This window comes from Lissotriton helveticus, chromosome 3_1, assembly GCF_964261635.1.
Source record: "Lissotriton helveticus chromosome 3_1, aLisHel1.1, whole genome shotgun sequence".
Classification (NCBI taxonomy): domain Eukaryota; kingdom Metazoa; phylum Chordata; class Amphibia; order Caudata; family Salamandridae; genus Lissotriton; species Lissotriton helveticus.
In genome coordinates, this window is record NC_136061.1 from 921,508,716 (window position 1) to 921,528,810 (window position 20,095).

The 20,095-nt window shown below is 43.4% G+C and overlaps 1 protein-coding gene across 1 annotated transcript in view; it reads left to right on the forward strand.

The window, feature by feature from the left end:
* Positions 1-20,095, forward strand: part of STK40 (serine/threonine kinase 40) — a 379,098-nt gene that overhangs the window by 340,982 nt on the left and 18,021 nt on the right. The window contains exon 11 of the mRNA XM_078681258.1: positions 18,868-18,952. Coding sequence (XP_078537384.1) covers positions 18,868-18,952 — 85 coding nt within the window. The remainder of the gene's footprint in view (positions 1-18,867; positions 18,953-20,095) is intronic.

Consider the following 20,095-nt stretch of genomic DNA (forward strand, 5'->3'; position numbering starts at 1 on the left):
TTTAGCGGGTTTGGGCCCACAAATCATAGCGTATGTTTTAGATTTATTTATGACCATTTTCTTCTGTAACATCAAGTCAGAAAATGCGTCCATCAGTTTCTGTAGGCCTATTGAGCTTCTTGCACCAATTATGGCGTCGTCCGCATATAATATTTCAAATATAACAATTCCTAGGCAACTTGAGGGTCCTGAAAATTGTCAGGTACATTAACACACTTTGGATAAATCTGACAGTGTACTAGGCAAAAAACAGCAACTAAGTTTCAAAAATATATTTGTTCATTTAATTAAACACATATATACATAAGAATTAAAAACCATGTGATTGGACACAAATACAATGAATTACAATAATAATGAGCACAATATGAAACATAAAATAATGTGAATACAATACATATATAAAATTAAATGAGACTAAACAACAACAGTGGGTAAAAGGTGATCCGCATATAATGAAACAGCTGGCGGATGACCTGCCACCATAGGGACGTCAGCCTGTATTGCCTGTTGGTGATTATCAATCCCATTTAAAAATAAAGAGAATAAAATTCTTGCTAAAATACACCCTCGCCGAATCCCCTGTCCCACTTTAAAATTTGGTGTACATTCTCCCTGTGGACCAAAACGGACTGGGGTAGATAATTTTTTGTACAGGCGGGAGAGGAACCCAATAATAGCTCTGGGAGCTCCCATCCCGCCCAACAAGTTATCACCCTGCCGCACAAATGGGTTTACCCTCAATATTCCAAAGTCTCACCTGGACCCATTACAAATTCAGCCTTTCCTAGGTTAAACTCTCAATTCAGTTGAAATCAAAGCATATATCAATCCAGACAGAGTGCAAATGTTCACAGAAACATTACCTCTTTTCAACCACAAGCTCAACTTCCAGTAAAGGAAGTGATGGGGCTTTTAGGCATGTCTTCTTCCTGCATAACCATAGTACCACACGCTTGTGGCCCCTTCAGCGCACTCTGCAATCTCAATGTCCTCACTGGAAGGGGCATCTCCAAGATCCTAGTGTTGGTAGGACCAGCAAATCATCGCTCTCTCCAGTGGTGGAACAACAACTTGTTGCAAGGCCAGCCCCTCAAAGAACAAATTCTGCAGGTCACCATTACCACAGATGCATCCCTTCAGGCAATGGGAGCACGTATGCAGGATCTCACCGTTAACTGTCTATGGACAGTAGATCAGACACATCTCCACATCAATCATCTAGAGCTTCTAGCAATTCAGCTAGCTCTCAAACCTTTTCGCAGCCACCTACACCTGAAGGTAGCAGTAATACACACAGACAATATGACTGCAATGCATTGCATTAAAAATAGGGAGGGGCACAGTCTTCACAGCTATCCCTCCTATTGGAGCGCATCTGGCACTGGGCAATCTATCACAAAATCCACCTCCTAGCAGAATACCTACCTGAGGTGGACAACAACTTTGGAGATATGCTCAGCAGGACACATCCGCAGGTACATGAGTGGGAGATCAACCTACCACTACTCCACTCATTTTAAAAATTGGCGAACACCAGACATAGACTTGTTTGCCACTCACCTCAACGCCAAATGCCAAAGCTTAGCCCCCAGGTTTCCCACCCTCAGCCCAAAAGGCAATGCCCTATGGTTGAATTGGTCAGAAGTATTTGCCTACACTTTTCCTCCTCCTCTTCCGACTGAATCCATATGTGGTTCAGAAGTTAACACAAACCTCACTAATACTAATAGCCCGAACATGGGCATGACAGGCATTTTTCCCAACCCTACTGCTACTATCTTTAGTGCCACACAAGAAATGACCTCTTTGGCCACATCTACTAACTCAGAATCAAGCGGGACTTTTGCATCCCAATCCAAAGCGATTTGGCTCCTGAAGTCCTAGAGTTTGGGCATTTGAAATTACCACAGCAATGTTTGGACCTCATTAAACAAGCTTGCAGGCCTATAACCAGAACATGCTCCGCTTCAAAATGGAAAAGGTTTGTTCATTACTGCAGAAATAAGCAGATTCAGCCTTTAGCACCCACAGTACAAGACATTGTAGAAAAACTCATCCATCTACAATAAACCGGGCTTCCTTACAGATCTATCAGATTACACTTAGCAGCACTAGCTGCTTACAGGCAATATATGTTCCTCTTTAAAATACCAGTAATCCAAGCATTCAGGGCAGGACTCAAAAGAGTTATTCCACCTTCCATTCTACCAGCCGAACCTAGAACCTAAACATTGTCCTTACCAGGCTCATGGGGCCACCATTCTAACCACTTCATTCCTGTCAACTTCAATTTCTAACATGGCAAATCACCTTTCTATTGGCAATCACTTCTCTTTGAAGGACAAGTACATTACAGGCACTTGCTCTGTAAGAACTTTTTTTTTTTTTTAAATATTCCCAAACAAATTAGTTCTAAGGACTAATCCAAAATGTCTGCCTAAAGTAGTCTCGGCTTTCATACAAGTCAGACCATAGAGCTACCAGTGTTCTTGCCTAACCCAGACACAGTAGCAGAGCGAGCCCTACACACATTAGGTGTTAAAAGGGCTATCATGTTGCACATTAATGGAACAAAATCTTTTTAAAAACACAACAACTTTTTGTTGCTTTTAACAAACCTCACCGGGGCACCTATATCCAGTGCAGGAATTGCTCGATGGATAGTTAGATGCTTTCAACCTTGTTATCTAAATGCCAAAAGAGTACCGTACCACCATGGGCTCATTCCACACGTAAACAAGGACCACTTTTGCTTTTCTAGGAAATATCCCTGTAGAGGATATCTGTAAGGCAGCAACATGGAATAACCAACATCATATTTTCCAAACACTACTGTGTTGATGTATTCATACACCAACAGGCAAGAGCGGGTCAAGCTGTACTTAAGCCATGCAAAGAGGAGTACTGCTTTACATTCAATGCTAAGCATATGTATCTACGGTCAGCACATGCTATGAATCGAATAGGTCACTTACCCTGTAACCATCTATTCATAGCGTGTTGTGCCGTAGATTCATATACACTTACCCTCCTGCCCAGAAGCTATTGGTTGCATTGCTTCATAATATTCAGAAACCTAATTTACACATTCACAATTATAAGCATATTTCTTTATTCTGTAACATTATTGTTCCATTTTCCAACTCTCTTCCGATGAGCCAAAAGCAATCTAACAAAGTAGCCCAGCTACATGTGCAATACACACCGGAGGAGGAGTCACTGTACATCGTGACTCGAATACTTCTTCAAAGAAAATCTACTTGTAATTGTCCGAGCCCAACACTGGATGGCAGGATAATGCTAAGCATGTTATTCTATGGCACTACACGCTATTGGTAGATGCTTACAGGGCAAGTAACATATTTATTTTGCTCTATGGGAACGTAAAGTGACTAGCCCTATTGATGCACCAAATCTGTGCTGCAAATATACATTATTATCCAAGTGTTCTAATTTGAAAGATCTTCTTTCTCTCGTGCTTTTTGTCAGCTGGTATCGATTGTCCAAATATTTGTTAATCTATTTGACACTTTACCAGAGGTAGACAATTTAATATAGATACTTCTAATTGCAGCATTCTCACCTTTTGAATTCCCCAAGCACCGGATTGGATGTGGATTTTTTTTTTTTAGAAATTACTTCTACATGCCAGTAGGTGGCACCATTAGCTTAAGGTGGTTTTGCACCACTTCCAGGAGTGATGGCATGGTGCCAGTTATAGGGGGCACCCTTGTACGCTGAGGTTAATACCTTCCTCCTTTTTTGTATCCTTTGATGCTTACCCAGACCTCCACTCTCAAACTTTGTCAGTGTCATCTGACCCAGATTTATTGTGTCATACAGTGTACTAGAACAGTGTCTGCTACGAAGACTGCAGTCTTCACACCATGCCATGATTGCAATAAGTAGATGTTGGTTACAGACTTGCATGAAATCTGCCTGAGGTGTCTAGGGTCAGAGCACGACTTAAAGCCCTGTTACGAATGCCCAATAATGCGACTGAGGGCATTAATGGAGCACAAAATGAATCCCTATGTTGCAGAGCATAATAAGAAATGCAGTTCATGGCTGAAGCCCAAGGCCCATTTCTGCCCTAAGTCCCAGGCCTGCTAACTCTCCAGGTCCCAGTTCCGCTCCAAGTCTGCATCCTGTGGTAAGTCGAAGATAAAGTTGAAATACAAGCTTCCTCATAAGCCTAAGCAGCTGAAGTAGAATTCTTCTACATCGTGTCTCACCTACTCCAGAAAGAAGTCATGCAGTGAGCACTCAAAGGATCAGTTTTAACATCTTTTGCAACTCAGTGTCTATCCAGAGACTAAACCCGCACACAGTTTCCCAGGTCGGCCTCCATAAACCATCAGGTAAAGGCTTTAAAGGATGCCATGTCCCTCTAAGCGCTTTTGGCCCCACATATCAGTCCGTCCCCTAGTCAAACTTCCTCCGGCAGGGCCTGCACCGAGGAATTTGGGTCTCTGCACAGCCCAGTGGTCCACACCGGCTCAGGAGTAGAGGTTGGTTCCTACCATTCCAATGCTGGACACTGCTCCAGTTGTGTCTCCTCCGAACACCTGTTTTTGAATCCATAGATGATTTTGGCCCGAGCTTGGCCAATGTCTTGTCTCAGGAGCAGTTGCTGGTCGGGGACAACTCCAAAGGAATGCCATTGCACAGGCACCAGTACTGCTGGAGTCTGAAAGCTTTATTTGGATCAAATTCAGAAGCTTTTCAGGGACTTTAGAGCATTCCTCATGATAAGAACTCGTTGATGATAAATTGTCTATCCACCACCAAGAGCATTTCTGAATGCAAGTAACATGTTCATCTGGGAGCATAACAGGGCTTACCCTTTAAGAGGGCTGTGGTTGAACTACTATAAACCATTGCTATGTAAAGATCACTGTGCTTTATCCAGCCATATTTGGAAGGCTGCAGAATAATTATCGGGTATCCCTGACATTCAAAAATTGAACTGAAAATAATTGCAACAATTTTAATTTACCTTTTAAGGTCTCCAAATGTTGGAGGAACTTGAAGACTGTCGAGCAGAGTTCAAGCAAAAGTAAATCACAGCCAGGGCAGAAGTTTATTTGAAATTCCTAAACTGTTCAGTTGATTTGTGTGTGGCGCACAAGACCTATAGCGAAGAGAAGATCTGTGGAATCTTGATGTATTTGCTTTGGATCGCTCCAATCAAAGCACCACCATCACTTGCTTTTGGGGGCCCTTATGATGGGGTTAGAAAAGGGCTATATTAGGCTGTGAATATTGTCTCTAGGCAAGCCTCTACACTGCGATTCATCACTTGCATTTACATTTTTCGCCGGATTTATTATAAAATGTTCAGTAAATATCCAGATAAAGAGTGCTTTCACTTTGGTTATGTATAATAATAGACCTTCTGTTTTAGTTGTTCTTCTCAAGACTTAAATTGGAACAAAAATCCACATGGCCACTCCTTCTCACATTTATCAATGAGTAGCCTTCAGATTAGATATGACAGTCCTAGCTGAGCATCATCTGTAGATGAGATTTAGTTTTTCTTCTTTTAGGGACAAGTGATGTAGTTTTTGTTTATACATGAGTTGTAAATCTTCAGTGTGTCCGAGTCATGCAGTGGTAACTTTTCAGTGTTACTTTTTGCATGTAAAAAAGTATGAAAGAATAGGAAGCTCTAAAAGGGGCTCCACCCGCTTTGTGGGGGTGGGGGGGTGTCTGACGATCACATGTAGACTACATTGTATACTACCGTTGACATTTTTGCATCAGCTGTGACTGATTTTCCCAGGAAGGTGGACTTCCAGGGCCTGAGCAGTCTGTCTGCGGACCGAGAGCTGATAACTGTAGCGGACATGGCTCCTGATTTTATGCTCGGGACTATAGCAATCTCACTGGCACCGGACTTTGATTCCCTTAACGTCGTAGATTTGAGTGTCGGCACTAGCATTTCCTGATGGTGCTGTGGGGTCAACAAGGTCTCCTGCAGAGCCAACTCCTAGAAATTGATCACTGGGCATTAGTCTTCTGACCTGTACTTAATGCTGTTGCAAAATGATGACAATAGTATACCTCTTTGGCCCCTTATGACTACATTTATTGGGGGGACGTCTGGAAGCTGCATCATCAGTTGGTGACCATGCTAAGAAGAGCATGTACTCACTGACTGACCCCTGTTTAGATCCAGCAGTGCAGGGTTCCCACAGCACCCCCTCCATTTTTGCCCAGTCAAGATCTCAAGAATTACCAATGAAAGAGCTAGAGTTGGGCGGCTCAGTCTTTGAAACTTCATTGTGAAAAAGCAAAATATCAAACCATCACGTTCAGTTAAATGTAGCTAGACTTTTGATCTGTCGAACCCTGTACAGTCACCTTGCAGGTCATTAGAGAGTGAGTACTTAGTAGGTGGTGGATGAAAAATAAGTTATTTCGATTCTGTCCTTCAGCTCATACGAAGTTGACACAATTCAGTCTCTTCTGGTTTGTAATCTGTTCCTTCCTAAAAATCCTGACCAAGAGAGCTATTCGACATGTCAGCATTTTAAGGGTTACATGGACTGTCTATAAAGGTATACATGCTGCCAAGGAGTTAAAGGATCAGACAAATTTGCTATGGGGCATTATTCAAACAGTGATGCCTATAAGGGTTCCTCCAGTCTTTGAGGCGTACTAAACCTAAAGGAGGAGCAACTACTTTTTGGATGATGAGGGTGATATTGATCAAGAAAATGTATCAAGGTCTAAACAAAATAGCAAAGGTAACCAAGATTCCACTTTAGGTTAGAAATTCAGCCCCACCCAAACGAACACTCCACAAGCAAAATGGACCGTGCAAACTTTTCTCCAAGCCTTTACTCCAGCACCATAGGTGTACACAAGACGGTTCAGACCCGAAATAATACCTTTGACACTGATTGAATATCCATCTCAAAAGACTTCTGCCCTTTCATCCGTGCTGTATAAGGAACCAACAGGGCCTTGACACCAAAAACATTCTCCACACTGAAAAGAGTCCTAGAACACAAGAATGATATCTGCACTCTAATATGTGAAAATGCAGTAAAAATAGAATTGATAGGATTAGACTCAAACATGAATTTATATAGCCCTGAGTTAAAGTCTAAGAATGATTTGTTTAGGACCACTTGCACTGCTATAGCACCCAGCCCTCCGTCAGTCTGCCACCTTCAGATAAGACTGGTGCCATTCATAAAATTACTTTCGAGAAACCAGTTTCACCATATTTATGTCATGCCCACAATCCTAAAGGTACTGAACTGTCTGGCAAAACAAAAGATTGTATTTCTGATTCAAACGCCACATGATACAACTCCACATTCTCCATAGAAGCCACCACTTCACAAACACAAATGAAGCATATCCTACCCAACCATGTATGGACTTTTACCATATTCTGAGGATGCATGGTACGATTTCTTCCTTGAGTTGGACAATAATGAATCTCTAGAGCAATACACCATTAAAGCATATCCTGCTGCAATCCAATTTGGAGCATTACTGCATGGTGTACCCATGGTTGTAGTGCAAATGAAAATCCTTCTTATTGTCCAACCCATTATTTTCCAATCTAGAAATGGGGCCTTAAAAACTTTGCATACAATTTTTAAAATGTAAAGAAATCTGAGAGAGCAGATATCCGACTCATAGCCCACTCTGTAATCCTTCCTAGATGTACATTTTTTAAAGTATATGTAACATGAGGTCTTCCAGCTACCTAAAGCTGTCTGTAGCAAGGTCTAAAAAAAGTATTGCACCCTACAACAGTTGACCTGCAGGTTCTCAGTATCTTCTTGCAAACCATTCACTTCAAGTTGACAATTTTGCAGAAAGTGATACCGCATTTGCAAAAAGATGAGTGACTTGCTAGTGGCATTAAAACTCAAAGGCACTTCGCCATATGGTAGATGCATATCATTATCAATTGACCATTTAATTAACCTGCATAAGCTCCTAGAGTGTTAACAAAATGCTTGGCTGTGGTAGCAACTCATCACCACCACCAAGGAGTGAATGTATTTACAGAATGTTGTATTGCAGACTCCATGCTGTGTCCTTCCTGCATCTAGAGGTTAGGTTTGGAACTACTAGGTTTTTTGTTGATTTTTTTTTTTAGTTATAGTTGAAATTATTTGAGAGTGGTCATGGAAGTGTCTGAGTGCAGACCCACTCATGACAACTTCACTATTGAATTATCAGACTATCTTTCCCCTGCGGAGATTCGTTCAGTAAAGCAACAGCTCCTGTATTTCTAATTGCTTTATGGCAATGGCACTTCACAGAAGGCACGGTTAAGAGTAAAAATCTGCAAACTGGCTTTTTGTATTAAACTCACTCCTGCTGGCTTTATCTGTGGGTGATACCAAGGAAGGAAGCCAGCTGCAGTACAAAACTCCAGACCTCGTTGATGTCCTGGGAACATGGATTTCAAAGTGATATGGTAATGTATACTAATACTGTAAAGTGGATAAAACAAAGCTGCCTTTACCAATGCGCTTTAGTGAGAATAGACAGACACTCTGCACCAGGCCTCACAATGGCAAACTTACAAGTGGGGATTCAAAGCTAACTTGCTTTAAGAACAGTTGACTTTGGTACTTTGGTGGGAATCCTTCCCTTTGCATCAAACACCACAATGTATGCCATATGAGCCAACGTTCTATGCCGATTGCCTTAGATGCTAGGTAGACTGCTGCTGAGAGCCAACACCCAATGGCACCCATTTTAGCTAAGGTTTCATGCCAATTGGCTTTCATAAAGGGGTATTTACTTCCAATGTGTATTTTAACAGCCATTTAAGCCTAGGTCCCACATGGACCAACAGATTAACAATGCAAAACACTGCTGTGGCGCCCAACTAAATTGACTGCCATACAAGTGTACTACCAACAGATAACACCAAATGTCCACTACAGCAGCCGATCTTGCTACAATGAAGCTGGCGCCTAGCAGACTGAATCAGCCTAGATCACTGGGTATCTAACTTATGTTAACTGACATTGGTAGCTCCAAAACATCAGTCTGACTCATTGAGTATAGGGTCTCTTCATTAGCGCAAAGAAACAATGGCCTCAGGACCAAGTACATGTATACAGTCCTACTTTATATATGAGGTTTGTCCTATATGTTCCCCTCCAAAACCTGTAATACCACAGTGAGACCAACTTGGACCTTACCTTTCTTATGTGCACTCCCTTTCATCTATTACACAGCTGTACCCTACATCTGCTAACCCTGAAGACTATTTTCCAGATCTCAATATCATCAGTCCGTCGCTTGAGTGAACTTCAAGCTGTTAATCTAGCTGCCTTATAGCACCTTCTTTCTGGACAAACTGGAGCTGAGGAGCAGAGCAACTTTTCTACCGGTGGTTATAGAAATCTTTCGAGTTGGACCAATCATCACTTTTCTTTCACCCTCCCCCACCACTTGAAAGAGGAGGAGAGACTCCATTGTTCAAACCTCAACTCGGCTCTGTTTTGAGATAAAGCATACCAAAGACCATTGGGTGGATGATCAGCTTCTGTGGGGTTCTCTTGGACAAAAAAAAGGCAAGACCGTGCACAAGGAAGACCTTATCCAGGCGGCTAGTCCTCTGCATCAAGATATTCTACACAATGGAGAACCAGCAGACTCCGGTGGGGGGGGGGCCTCATTCCACAATGGATAAGGCTGCTACCACCATCCTGGCACACAGGGTACCGGTCCTGGAAATGTCATGTCATCTTGGGGATCAGAAAGCCAGGCCTGATAGGAAAGGTATTTTGGCCAGTCTTTCCGGCAATACTTTTTGGTTTATCATTTCACGGAACCACCAGCTTGGGAAGTACTGCTTTGATATTTATTATAATGGCAAAGAATCTGCAGTTTGAAGTATCCATCATTAGAATAAGTTACTTACCTTCAGTAACACTCTTTCTAGAGCATTCTCGATCTAGCCGCAGAACCCTCACCACACTACCTCCTCCCTGTTCACTGAAATTGCTCAATTGCTGTCTCACAAGCTTCCAAGTTAGAGATCTGCACGTTGGCACATTACTTTTGAGTTGTGCATCTTATGGAGCAAACTTTGCCTAGGAAGAAACTGACATCCATGCGCTTAGATGGAGCCTATATACGACTCTGGTTTTAGCTTCTCGGATGAAGCAGCATGATGCTACCTTTTGGCATGCAGGAGCAGTGCTGAAAAATCTTCTGGCTCGAGTCTGTCACCTGGGGATATTCTAAAGGTGAGGAATTTGTGGTTAGATTGAGAATCTACCAGAAAGAGCTTTACCAAAGGTAAGTAATTTTTTTCATCTAAATTATTTCACCCTGATCTCTAACCTACCCATCATTGTGAAAGTCATGGACAAGTGCATCAGAATCCAGCTCAAGTTGCTCATAGCTGCAATTCCTCATCATGATGAGCTTAGTTAGGCTTCAGAATGGAGTACTGTAAGACAGCAGCATTTAAAAAAAAATAGTACTTTTTGAGTTTTGGACAAAGGGAAGGCCCTAGTCTACTTAAACATTTAGACCCATCAGCAGCATTTGACATTGTAAACCACTCCATGCTTCTCAGAATTTTCAATGACAGAATAGATCAGAAAGGGAAAGTTCTAAGTTGATTATAGTCTTAATTAGAGAATCCGTACCAAAATGTAAAACTGGCCTGTAAAGACAAGGTCTCCCGCAATGATCTGTTCTCACCTGTATCTCTTCACACGTTATATGAAGCCATTTACTTCCTCCTTCGAACATTCAACATTCCTACCATATTTATGTTGATGACACCCAACTCTATTTTAATATCTCCTCCCCAAAAGACACCTACATTGTAGCACACATTTTGACTGATATTGAAACCCGGATGACCAAACATCTCCTAAAATTTAAAGCACTTAAAACTAAGTTTCTTCTGAAGTCTTATCACAGATTGCACCAACACGTACAAACCTGGCTTAGTGCATGCTCGGTGCTACACTGCAATCCTGTTGTGGAATGTACCAAATCGCTAAGCTTTGACAACAAATCAAAACCTGCAAGCTGATTGAACTTATTGACTGAAATGGCAGACCGTCAACATTTTCTCTTTCAAGTACAAAATCATTCATCAGAGATCATGTTTTAAACAAATGATACATGTTCTGGTGCTAAATTGTTGTACACTCGGAGGGAAGCTGATAACTATCACAATTTATTGTATTTATTTATTTATTTTATTTGAATAGTTTTATAAAGCGCGAACAAGACCCACAGGGGTATCCGAGCTCTGTACACAGTTGGTGCAAGAAGGGGTACAAACACAATGTGAAAGTAAGTGAAGTTACAACATAGGGGAAAACATTTAGGTTGAGAGTAGGGGGTATCAGTGGTGCCCTAGAACATGAAGAGTAAAACATCATAAAATGAAACGCACCAATGAAGAGCAATACGAATCAGGGAATTTTAACAAGAACAAGTGAGAGATCACCAGTTAATGCAATTAAGGAGCCATCGAGGACTAGATCAGAATAACATAAAAGCATACAATTACGCATCAGTGTAGTACAACAAGAATAAAGGTATTAATAAAAACGAGCATGATCATAAGATGAGGGTGTTAACGTTTGTTCAGGAGTAGTCATTTGACCAGTTTTTTAAGGAAGTAGTGGAAGGATTGGATCTGATCTCGGATTGCAAGGAGTTCCAGATTCCCGGAGCAAGACCAGTGAAAGCACGGTTGTAAGACCTTTTCTTTTAGAATCTCGTAGGTTTCAAGAGAAGGACGGACTTACTTCTGAGGTTCTGGCTGGTGCCCGATAGTTCACGCTTATTTGCTAGGTAGTACGGGGTGTTGTAGTGTATGGCTTTATGAGTCAGGCAAGCTATCTTGAGTCGGATTCTGACTTCAATAATAGCCAATTTAGCTGCAGACAGTCGGGGAAAATGTTGTCAAATTTTCTCGAGCCTGTTATAAGTCTAGCCCTTGTGTTCAGGGTAGCTCTGAGTGGGGCCAAGCTAGCTTTGAGAAGTCCAGCAAGAGTCACCAGCCCATATTCCAATCTAGGGATAATCAGGGTTTGAAACAATGAAGTTTGTGCGTCTCTCTCAAATCCTCATCAGTGAACCTGCTCCATATTGAAGCTAGTGTGCATTGCGTGAAAGCACTTCATCCTGGAGCCTCATTATATCTAGTGCATGAACTGACTATCTCAGGCTGACAGTGACTGCTTTGGAGCCCAGCTTTCTAGAAGTTTTTGCTTTCAGAGGCTCAAACACACTTAAACAGTCTGTTCGAGGCATGTGGGCTGCTGAATTCATATCTTTGCATAAATCGCCGCCTAGTGTTGGGTCCGGATGATTGCACCTTGTTGTCTTGGAAGAGTCTTCGAAGTATCACGAGATAGGTGACTCCTCCCTTGGACTACAGTGCGCATGGGCGCATCTACTCCATCCTCAGATTGTTTTTTTCCGCCATTGGGTTCAGATGTTATTTCCAGTACTCCATATTCGGAATCGAAACTAACTACTTTCTAAGGCCAAAAGGCCTTCGAACTTGACGGTATTGTTTTCGATCGGTACCCCTCGACTCCATCCAACTTTTCATCTTGATCCGGTCGTCGACACAGGCCGTTGGGCCTTATTGACGCCACGTGCGACTGCCGTCGATGGAAAGAAGTCCATTCAAAAGGTGCCCACAATGCCACTCGAAGTTCTCGCATACTGACAAACATACAGTATGCAATAAGTGTTTGTCACCTGAACACAAAGAAGATTGCCCGGCGTGTGCCCAATTCCGATCCAAAAAAAACATCCGGAATCGACGGGCTGCCAGGCGAGAGATGCAGAAGTCGGCACCGGAACCGGAGAATATCTTCGAGGACGAGCAAGATCTCCCCGAAGCTGCAGACTCCGATCTAGAGATCGTCACCGTCAAGCACCAGTCGGACTCCGATGACCAAATCACGCCGGGGCAAACTGTGAGTACTCAGCCCCCCACTCCACACAGCCCAACAAACAAGGCTCCGGTCGAAGCATCGCCGAAAGGCCTTAGCCAAGATTGAGACATTCCTTCGGAGACCCCACCTCTCGGCTCTGCTCTGAAGCCTAAACACACGCCCTCCGGTAGCCCAGGCCCGAAGAAGGTCATCGAGCCAAAACGAGTTTCCCAGCCAAAGGTCGTCGAACCAAAAAAACTGGTAGACCCGAAGGGCACAGAGCCAAAAAAGGTGGTCCAGCCAAAAAACATCGACCCTAAAACAAAGGCCGTCGATCGAAAGGGCGTACACCCAAAGAAGGCTGTCGACGCCAAACAACCATCGACACCGAAACACTCGACGCCAAAGCGCGTCAAGTCGCAAAAACCATTGGCACCAATAAGCTTGGCACCGAAGCGCGTCGTCGAGCCTAAAAAGCCATTGGAACCAAAGACATCGGAACCGAAGGAAAACGATCAGCCCAAAAAGGTCGTCGATCCAAACGAAACAGACGAACCAGAAAAGGCTGCCGAATACATAAAGAAGGCAATCGACCCGAAAAAACACCTGGATTCGGACAAAAAACGTACCGAACCAAGAGTCCCAGTCGATCCAAAACCAGTCGCCTACCCTAAAAAGGGCGCTGACCCAAAGAAGGACTTGAAAGACAAAAAAGGCTTCGAACCGAAAAAGGTTATGGAACCTAAGAAAGCTGTCGAGCCCAAGGGAGCTCCAACACCAAAAAGCCTCGAGCCACAAACTACTAAGAAAGTCCATAGACCAAAGCCCTCGACGCCAAAGCCACGGACTGTTGAGGAAGAACTATTCCACCCAGATCCAGTGACTGTAGAGCAATCTAAATTATATATTGATCCAGAAACAGGATACGTGGTAGTTTACCACCGAAAGAAGAGGCCTTTACCACAAGACACTCCTTCTCCTGTTCCTCCAAAGAAAAAAGACTTTGGCACATCTCCCTCAAAGACTTTCACTCCTCCTCCTTTTCTTCCTGATATGCCTTTCGTTCCTTACTCTCCCTCACACTCTGATCACAATGAGGGAGAGGACATGGGGGACGATCCTTCATACACCTATGATGAAACTGGGGATCCTGATCCACAAGATAATACGTGGGATGATCAAAATGATCCTGATGAACAACAGCCCATCCCAGATACCTCCCCATATCCCACAAAACCGTTGCCTACAGACGACACAATCATGTTTAATCAGCTATTAGACTGGGCTGCTAAATATCACAACGTAGATATGCACACTGACCCTATAGAGGAGGACTTTTTGTTTGACACTTTCCCCACTTCTGAGAAAAACGTCAGAACTCTTCCAATGCTTAAAGGGGTCCTCAAGCACGCGCCTGATATATTTAAAGATCCTGCTAGGGCGCTTGTGATAAATCCAAGAATAGAGAAAAAATATAAGGCAGCACCAGCAGACCCTACATATATAAAACAGCAGTTGCCTTTATATTCTTTAGTCGTTGCAAATGCTCGTAAAAAAGCCAATTCACGACAACTGGAGATGCTCCCCCTCCTGATAAAGAATCTAAAATCCTAGAAGCCTCGGGAAAAAGAGTAGCTTCACAGGCCGCTATGTCATGGAGAATCGCTAATACACAAGCCCTATTAGCGAGATATGATAGAGCACACTAAGACCAGCTCCAGACTCTAATGCAACACCTACCAGAACCCTTTAAGGCACAGGCCAACTACCTCATTCAGGAAGGCAAGTTCATAACCAATGCCTCCATTAAATGTGCGCTCGACGCAGCCGATACATGGGCCAGATCTATCAATACCTGCGTTCTATTGCGCAGACACGCATGGTTACGCATATCTGGATTTAAAACTGAAGTGCAATCCAGTAAATCAACCAGTAAACCAAGACTTTCTGTTTGGCCCTGCAGTTGACACCATTTTAGATAAAATGAAAAAGGACACAAACTGCCAAGTCAATGGGGGCGCTTCAGTACCAACAACACCGGGGGTCCTTTCGTCGCTCCTCATGTAGAGGTACGGGAAGGGGCAACACATCGCAAAGCTCCTCTACCTTCAAGTCAAGTACCCAGAGCACTTTTAACAAAGGCTCCAATAGAGGAGGTTACAGGGGAAACAATAAGAAGGGCAGAGGGCATCGAGGCAATAACAGAGCCTCCACTGCCACCAAACAGTGACTTCACCACACTCCCTCCAGACCATATAACACCAGTTGGAGGCAGAATCAACCAATTCCTACCTGTCTGGAACGCAATTACCACAGACAGGTGGGTGAGACAAATTATCCATTACGGTTATTGCCTGGAACTCACTTCTACTCCACCCAACATACCACCCAAACACCCTCCTATGTCCAAGGAACATATACCACTGTTACAGCAAGGGCGCCATAGAGCCAGTCCCTTTTCAACACCAAGGAACAGGAGTATATTCTCTATACTTCCTAATTCCCAAAAAGGACGGGTCGCTCAGACCCATATTAGACCTCAGGCCTCTGAACCAATACATACTTTCAGAGCACTTCCATATGATAACCTTACAACAGGTACTCCCTTTGCTTCAGCAAGGCGACTTCCTTGCCACACTAGACCTCAAGGACGCATACTTCCACATTCCTATTCACCCAGCTCACAGGAAATATCTCCGGTTCACAATAGAAGGACAACACTACCAGTTCAAAGTTCTCCCTTTTGGAGTAACTACAGCTCCAAGAGTGTTCACCAAGTGCCTAGCTGTAGTGGCAGCACACCTCAGGAGGCAACACATTCACGTATTTCCCTATCTCGACGATTGGCTCATAAAAGCCAAGTCACAGGCCCAATGTGCAAGTCACACGTCTCAAACACTCCAGCTGCTGCACAGTCTGGGTTTTTCCATAAATTACCCAAAATCTCATCTGCAACTCTCCCACATACAGCAATATCTGGGAGCTACAATAAATACATCAGTGGCAAAGGCATATCCAAATCCAGTCCGGATAGCCAATATGCAGACTCTGATTCAAAGGTTTCAGCCAGAACACTCTTTAACAGCGCGAGTGTTCATGCAACTCATAGGCATGATGGCCTCCTGCATATTCATTGTCCCCCATGCCAGACTTCAAATGCGTCCATTACAAGAATGCCTAGCAAGGCAGTGGAACCCAGCTCAAGGACAACTAAAAGACCTAGTGTTGGTAGACAGTCGCACTTACAACTCTCTGCAGTGGTGGAATCCACAAAACCTTTCCAAGGGGCGACTGTTCCAAGAGCAAGTTCCACAAGTAGTATTGACAGCGGACGCATCACTGACAGGCTGGGGAGCCCACCTACATCAATACACAGTCCAATGGCTCTGGACAGGCAAGCAAAAGAAACTGCATATCAACCACTCAGAGTTGCTAGCAGTATTTCTGGCACTGAAAGCATTCCAAAAACATATATAGAACAAAGCTGTGTTGATCCGGACGGACAACATGACAGCCATGTATTACATCCAGAAACAAGGAGGGACTCTTTACAGCTTTCTCACCTAGCGCCGAGCATATGGAGATTGGCAATACCAAAGAACATCTTCCTCCTAGCAGAACACCAGCTAGGGAAAGACAATCAAATAGCGGATCTGTTAAGCAGGCACAGCCAACAGATACACAAATGGGAGATTCACCCTCAAACTCTCCAGCCATTCTTCCAAAAATGGGGGCATCCAGACATAAATCTGTTTGTCACAAACGAAAACTCAAAATGCCAGTACTTTGCTGCCAGGTTCCCACATCCGTTGTCACAGGGCAATGCGATATGGATGAACTGGTCAGGCAGATTTGTATACGCTTTTCGACCAGCCCCACTGATTCCACTTGTGGCACGCAAACTACGTCAGCAGTCACTGACTATGATCCTTCCTGGTTGCTCCAACATCGGCGAGACAACCATGGTACACAACATTCCTAGAACGCTCCGTGGTTCCACACCAAAGACTGCGTCTGTCGCCACATCTTCTAACTCAGAACCATGGAGAAATCAGGCACCCAGATCCCAATCAACTGAACCTAGCGATCTGGCTCCTGAAGTCTTAGAATTTGGATATCTTAATTTGCCTCCTGATTGTATGAACATTATCAAAGAGGCGAGACGTCCAACTACTAGAGCAAGCTATGCAGCCAAATGGAAAAGATTTGTCATCTATTGCAACATTAACCAAATCAATCCATTAGACGCTTCAATACAAAACATTATCTGTTACTTGTTGCATCTTCAAAGATGCAATCTAGCATACTCTTCAATAAGACTTCATCTTGCAGCTATAGCAGCATACCTACATAACAGATAACACCTGTTCAGAGTTCCAGCAATCAAGGCTTTCATGAAAGGGCTTAAAAGGATAATCCCTCCCAAACACCCACCTTCACCTGTCTGGAACTTAAATATAGTACTTACCAGACTTATGGGACCTTCTTTTGAACCACTCCACTCATGTGAACTGCAATTTCTAACATGGAAGGTGGCATTTTTAATTGCCATCACTTCACTCAGACGAGTAAGTGAGTTACAGGCTCTAACAATTCAGGAACCTTACATGCAAATACAGGCAAGTAAAGTGGTACTACGTACTAACCCCAAGTTCATGCCAAAGGTCATATTCACTTTTCATATCAATCAGTCCATTGAACTGCCCGTTTTCTTCCAAAACCCGCAGTCAGTAGCTGAAAGAGCCTTACACACACTAGATGTGAGAAGAGCTCTGTTATACTATGTTGACAGAACCAAAACATTCAGGAAAACAAAACAGTTGCTTGTCGCTTTTTCACCACAACATAAGGGTAAACCTATCTCAAAATCAGGAATAGCCAGAGGGATAGTTAAATGCATTCAAATATGCTACCACAAAGCTAAACGCACTCTAACAGTTCCCCCAAGAGCTCACTCTACGCGCAAAATGGGGCCATCCATGGCTTTCCTGGGAAACATTCCACTAGAAGACATCTGTAGAGCAGCTACATGGTCTACCATACGCACTTTCACTAAACACTATTGTGTAGATGTGCAATCAAAGCAGCAAGTTGCTGTAGGCCAAGCTGTCCTCAAAACTCTTTCAAACTGCTGCAGCTGGGGCAGGCGTCCACCGCTAAAGGAGGTACTGCTATACAGTCTATGCAAAGATATGAATTCAGCATCCCACATGCCTCGAACGGAAAATGCTACTTACCAGTATGCATCTGTTCTTGGCATGTAGGGCTGCTGACCTTCATATCCCCCACCCTCCTCCCCGGAGCCTGTCACAGCTGCAGGATTTTCTTTGCATGGCCATCTTTTACTTTACTATACTACATCTTTGCCACAATGGCGAAAAACAATCTGAGGATGGAGTAGATGACCATGCGCACTGTAGTCCAAAGGAGGAGTCGCCTATCTCGTGATACTTCGAAGACTCTTCCAAGACAACAAGGTGCAATCATCCGGACCCAACACTAGGAGGCGATCTATGCAAAGATATGAATGTCAGCAGCTCTACATGCCAAGAACAGATGCATACTGGTAAGTAGCATTTTCCTTCCCCAGGGGTGCTTGTAAGGGTCTGAAACCTCATACCAACAGACACCATTGTCATATGTCACAGTAACTAAAGCATCTTTATTTTTTAATTGTTTTACTTCCACCTTATTCTGTTTCTCTTTTATTGACTAATGCCTTTGGGATCACACGACTGGATGTATTAAGTGTTATATCGCTTCATATTTTCCATGCAATTGTTCTCATAGATATTCTCACATCTATACTTGTATCCTTTAACAGTTTATTTGACCTTTTAAAGCTCAGTTTCAATGATTGGGTCTAGTCCACGCAATAGAAAAGCACTAACGAATACATAAAAGCCTTGTTAAAGTAAAATATGACTTGGCTTTCTTTCTATCGTTTCAGGCAGTCTTTATCCTCGCTTAGTGGCCCTTTGCAAGTAGTACCAGACATTGATGATCATGTGGCAAATCCTGAAAACTCTCAAGAGGTAAGTGTCCAAATTGAGATGTTTTGGTATACCTATCCCATAAGAACTGTATAATATGGAAGTGTGATTTACCAGTAATGTGGCTCAGCTGCCTAGGTTGACGTTGCATGGGTTTTGTTGATCGACCAAACTTATAGAAAGGTTTGAGTTTGATGACTCTCCAGTCATTAGGATTTTTTTGTAGTTTGTATTTTGCAGATGGTTTCAGGATTAGGCTGTTGAACATATCACTCTGCTGCAAGACCTTTTAAAAGGGTTTCTCTCGGTCCTACTGGTTCTAGAACACATGAATTATGTGTTTTGAAATATGAAGCTCATTTCAGTACTACTGTATCATGTTTTTCACTCGGATAGTTCACATTGTTTTTTGCTTTCTGATACAGACTCCTAACCACAGATTCCTCACCATAGAATATACCCCTGGTTTCAGACTGCCTCCAGAAAATCTTGAGTGGTAGCTCGGTGCACCAGTAGATGGCGTTGATCGGCTCTGCATCATCCACGTCTGAAGTGATGTCATGGTGTCCACCCCAGCACGCTGACATCAGTTTCTTTCTTAATGCACCAATAGTGCAGATCCAGAAATCTATCCTGGTTATGTTTTGACCAACTTTTTGCAAATTTTTTGTTGCCTCTTTTTTGAGCAGTTGCTCCAAGAGTGCTAGCGACAGTTCTCTTTCTAAACCTACTTGGTTTAAGCCTTGTGGTGAATTTCACTGACAAATGTCAGTGTCTAACATCCACTTTGTCTGGCTCTGGTGTCTGGGGCGAATCACAACTGCAAGGCCTGCGGCAAGTGAAACTTCATGGCACCCACCCAGGTGTTTTGGGAGCAGACAAAGCTCCCGGCAAGGCGGCATAAGAAGACTCCATTCTGTTCTCGATCCCAGTCTTCTCTCTGTCAAAGAAGCATGAGAAAAAGAAGTTGAACTGTTCTTTGACTTTGCCCTCCAAACATCATGCATCTAGGCCCCGTTATTACACTCTTGCAGAGGAGGCATCAGGGCCTGCTCCATGCTACCCCATGTTTTCTAGAGCTGAAGCGATTCCCGCCCATCTAATAGAGTTGCAAGCCATCTGTAGGCCAGCAACTCCCTCTGAAATGCCTGCAGGCCCCAAGCACCATGAGTGATTCTGCCCCCG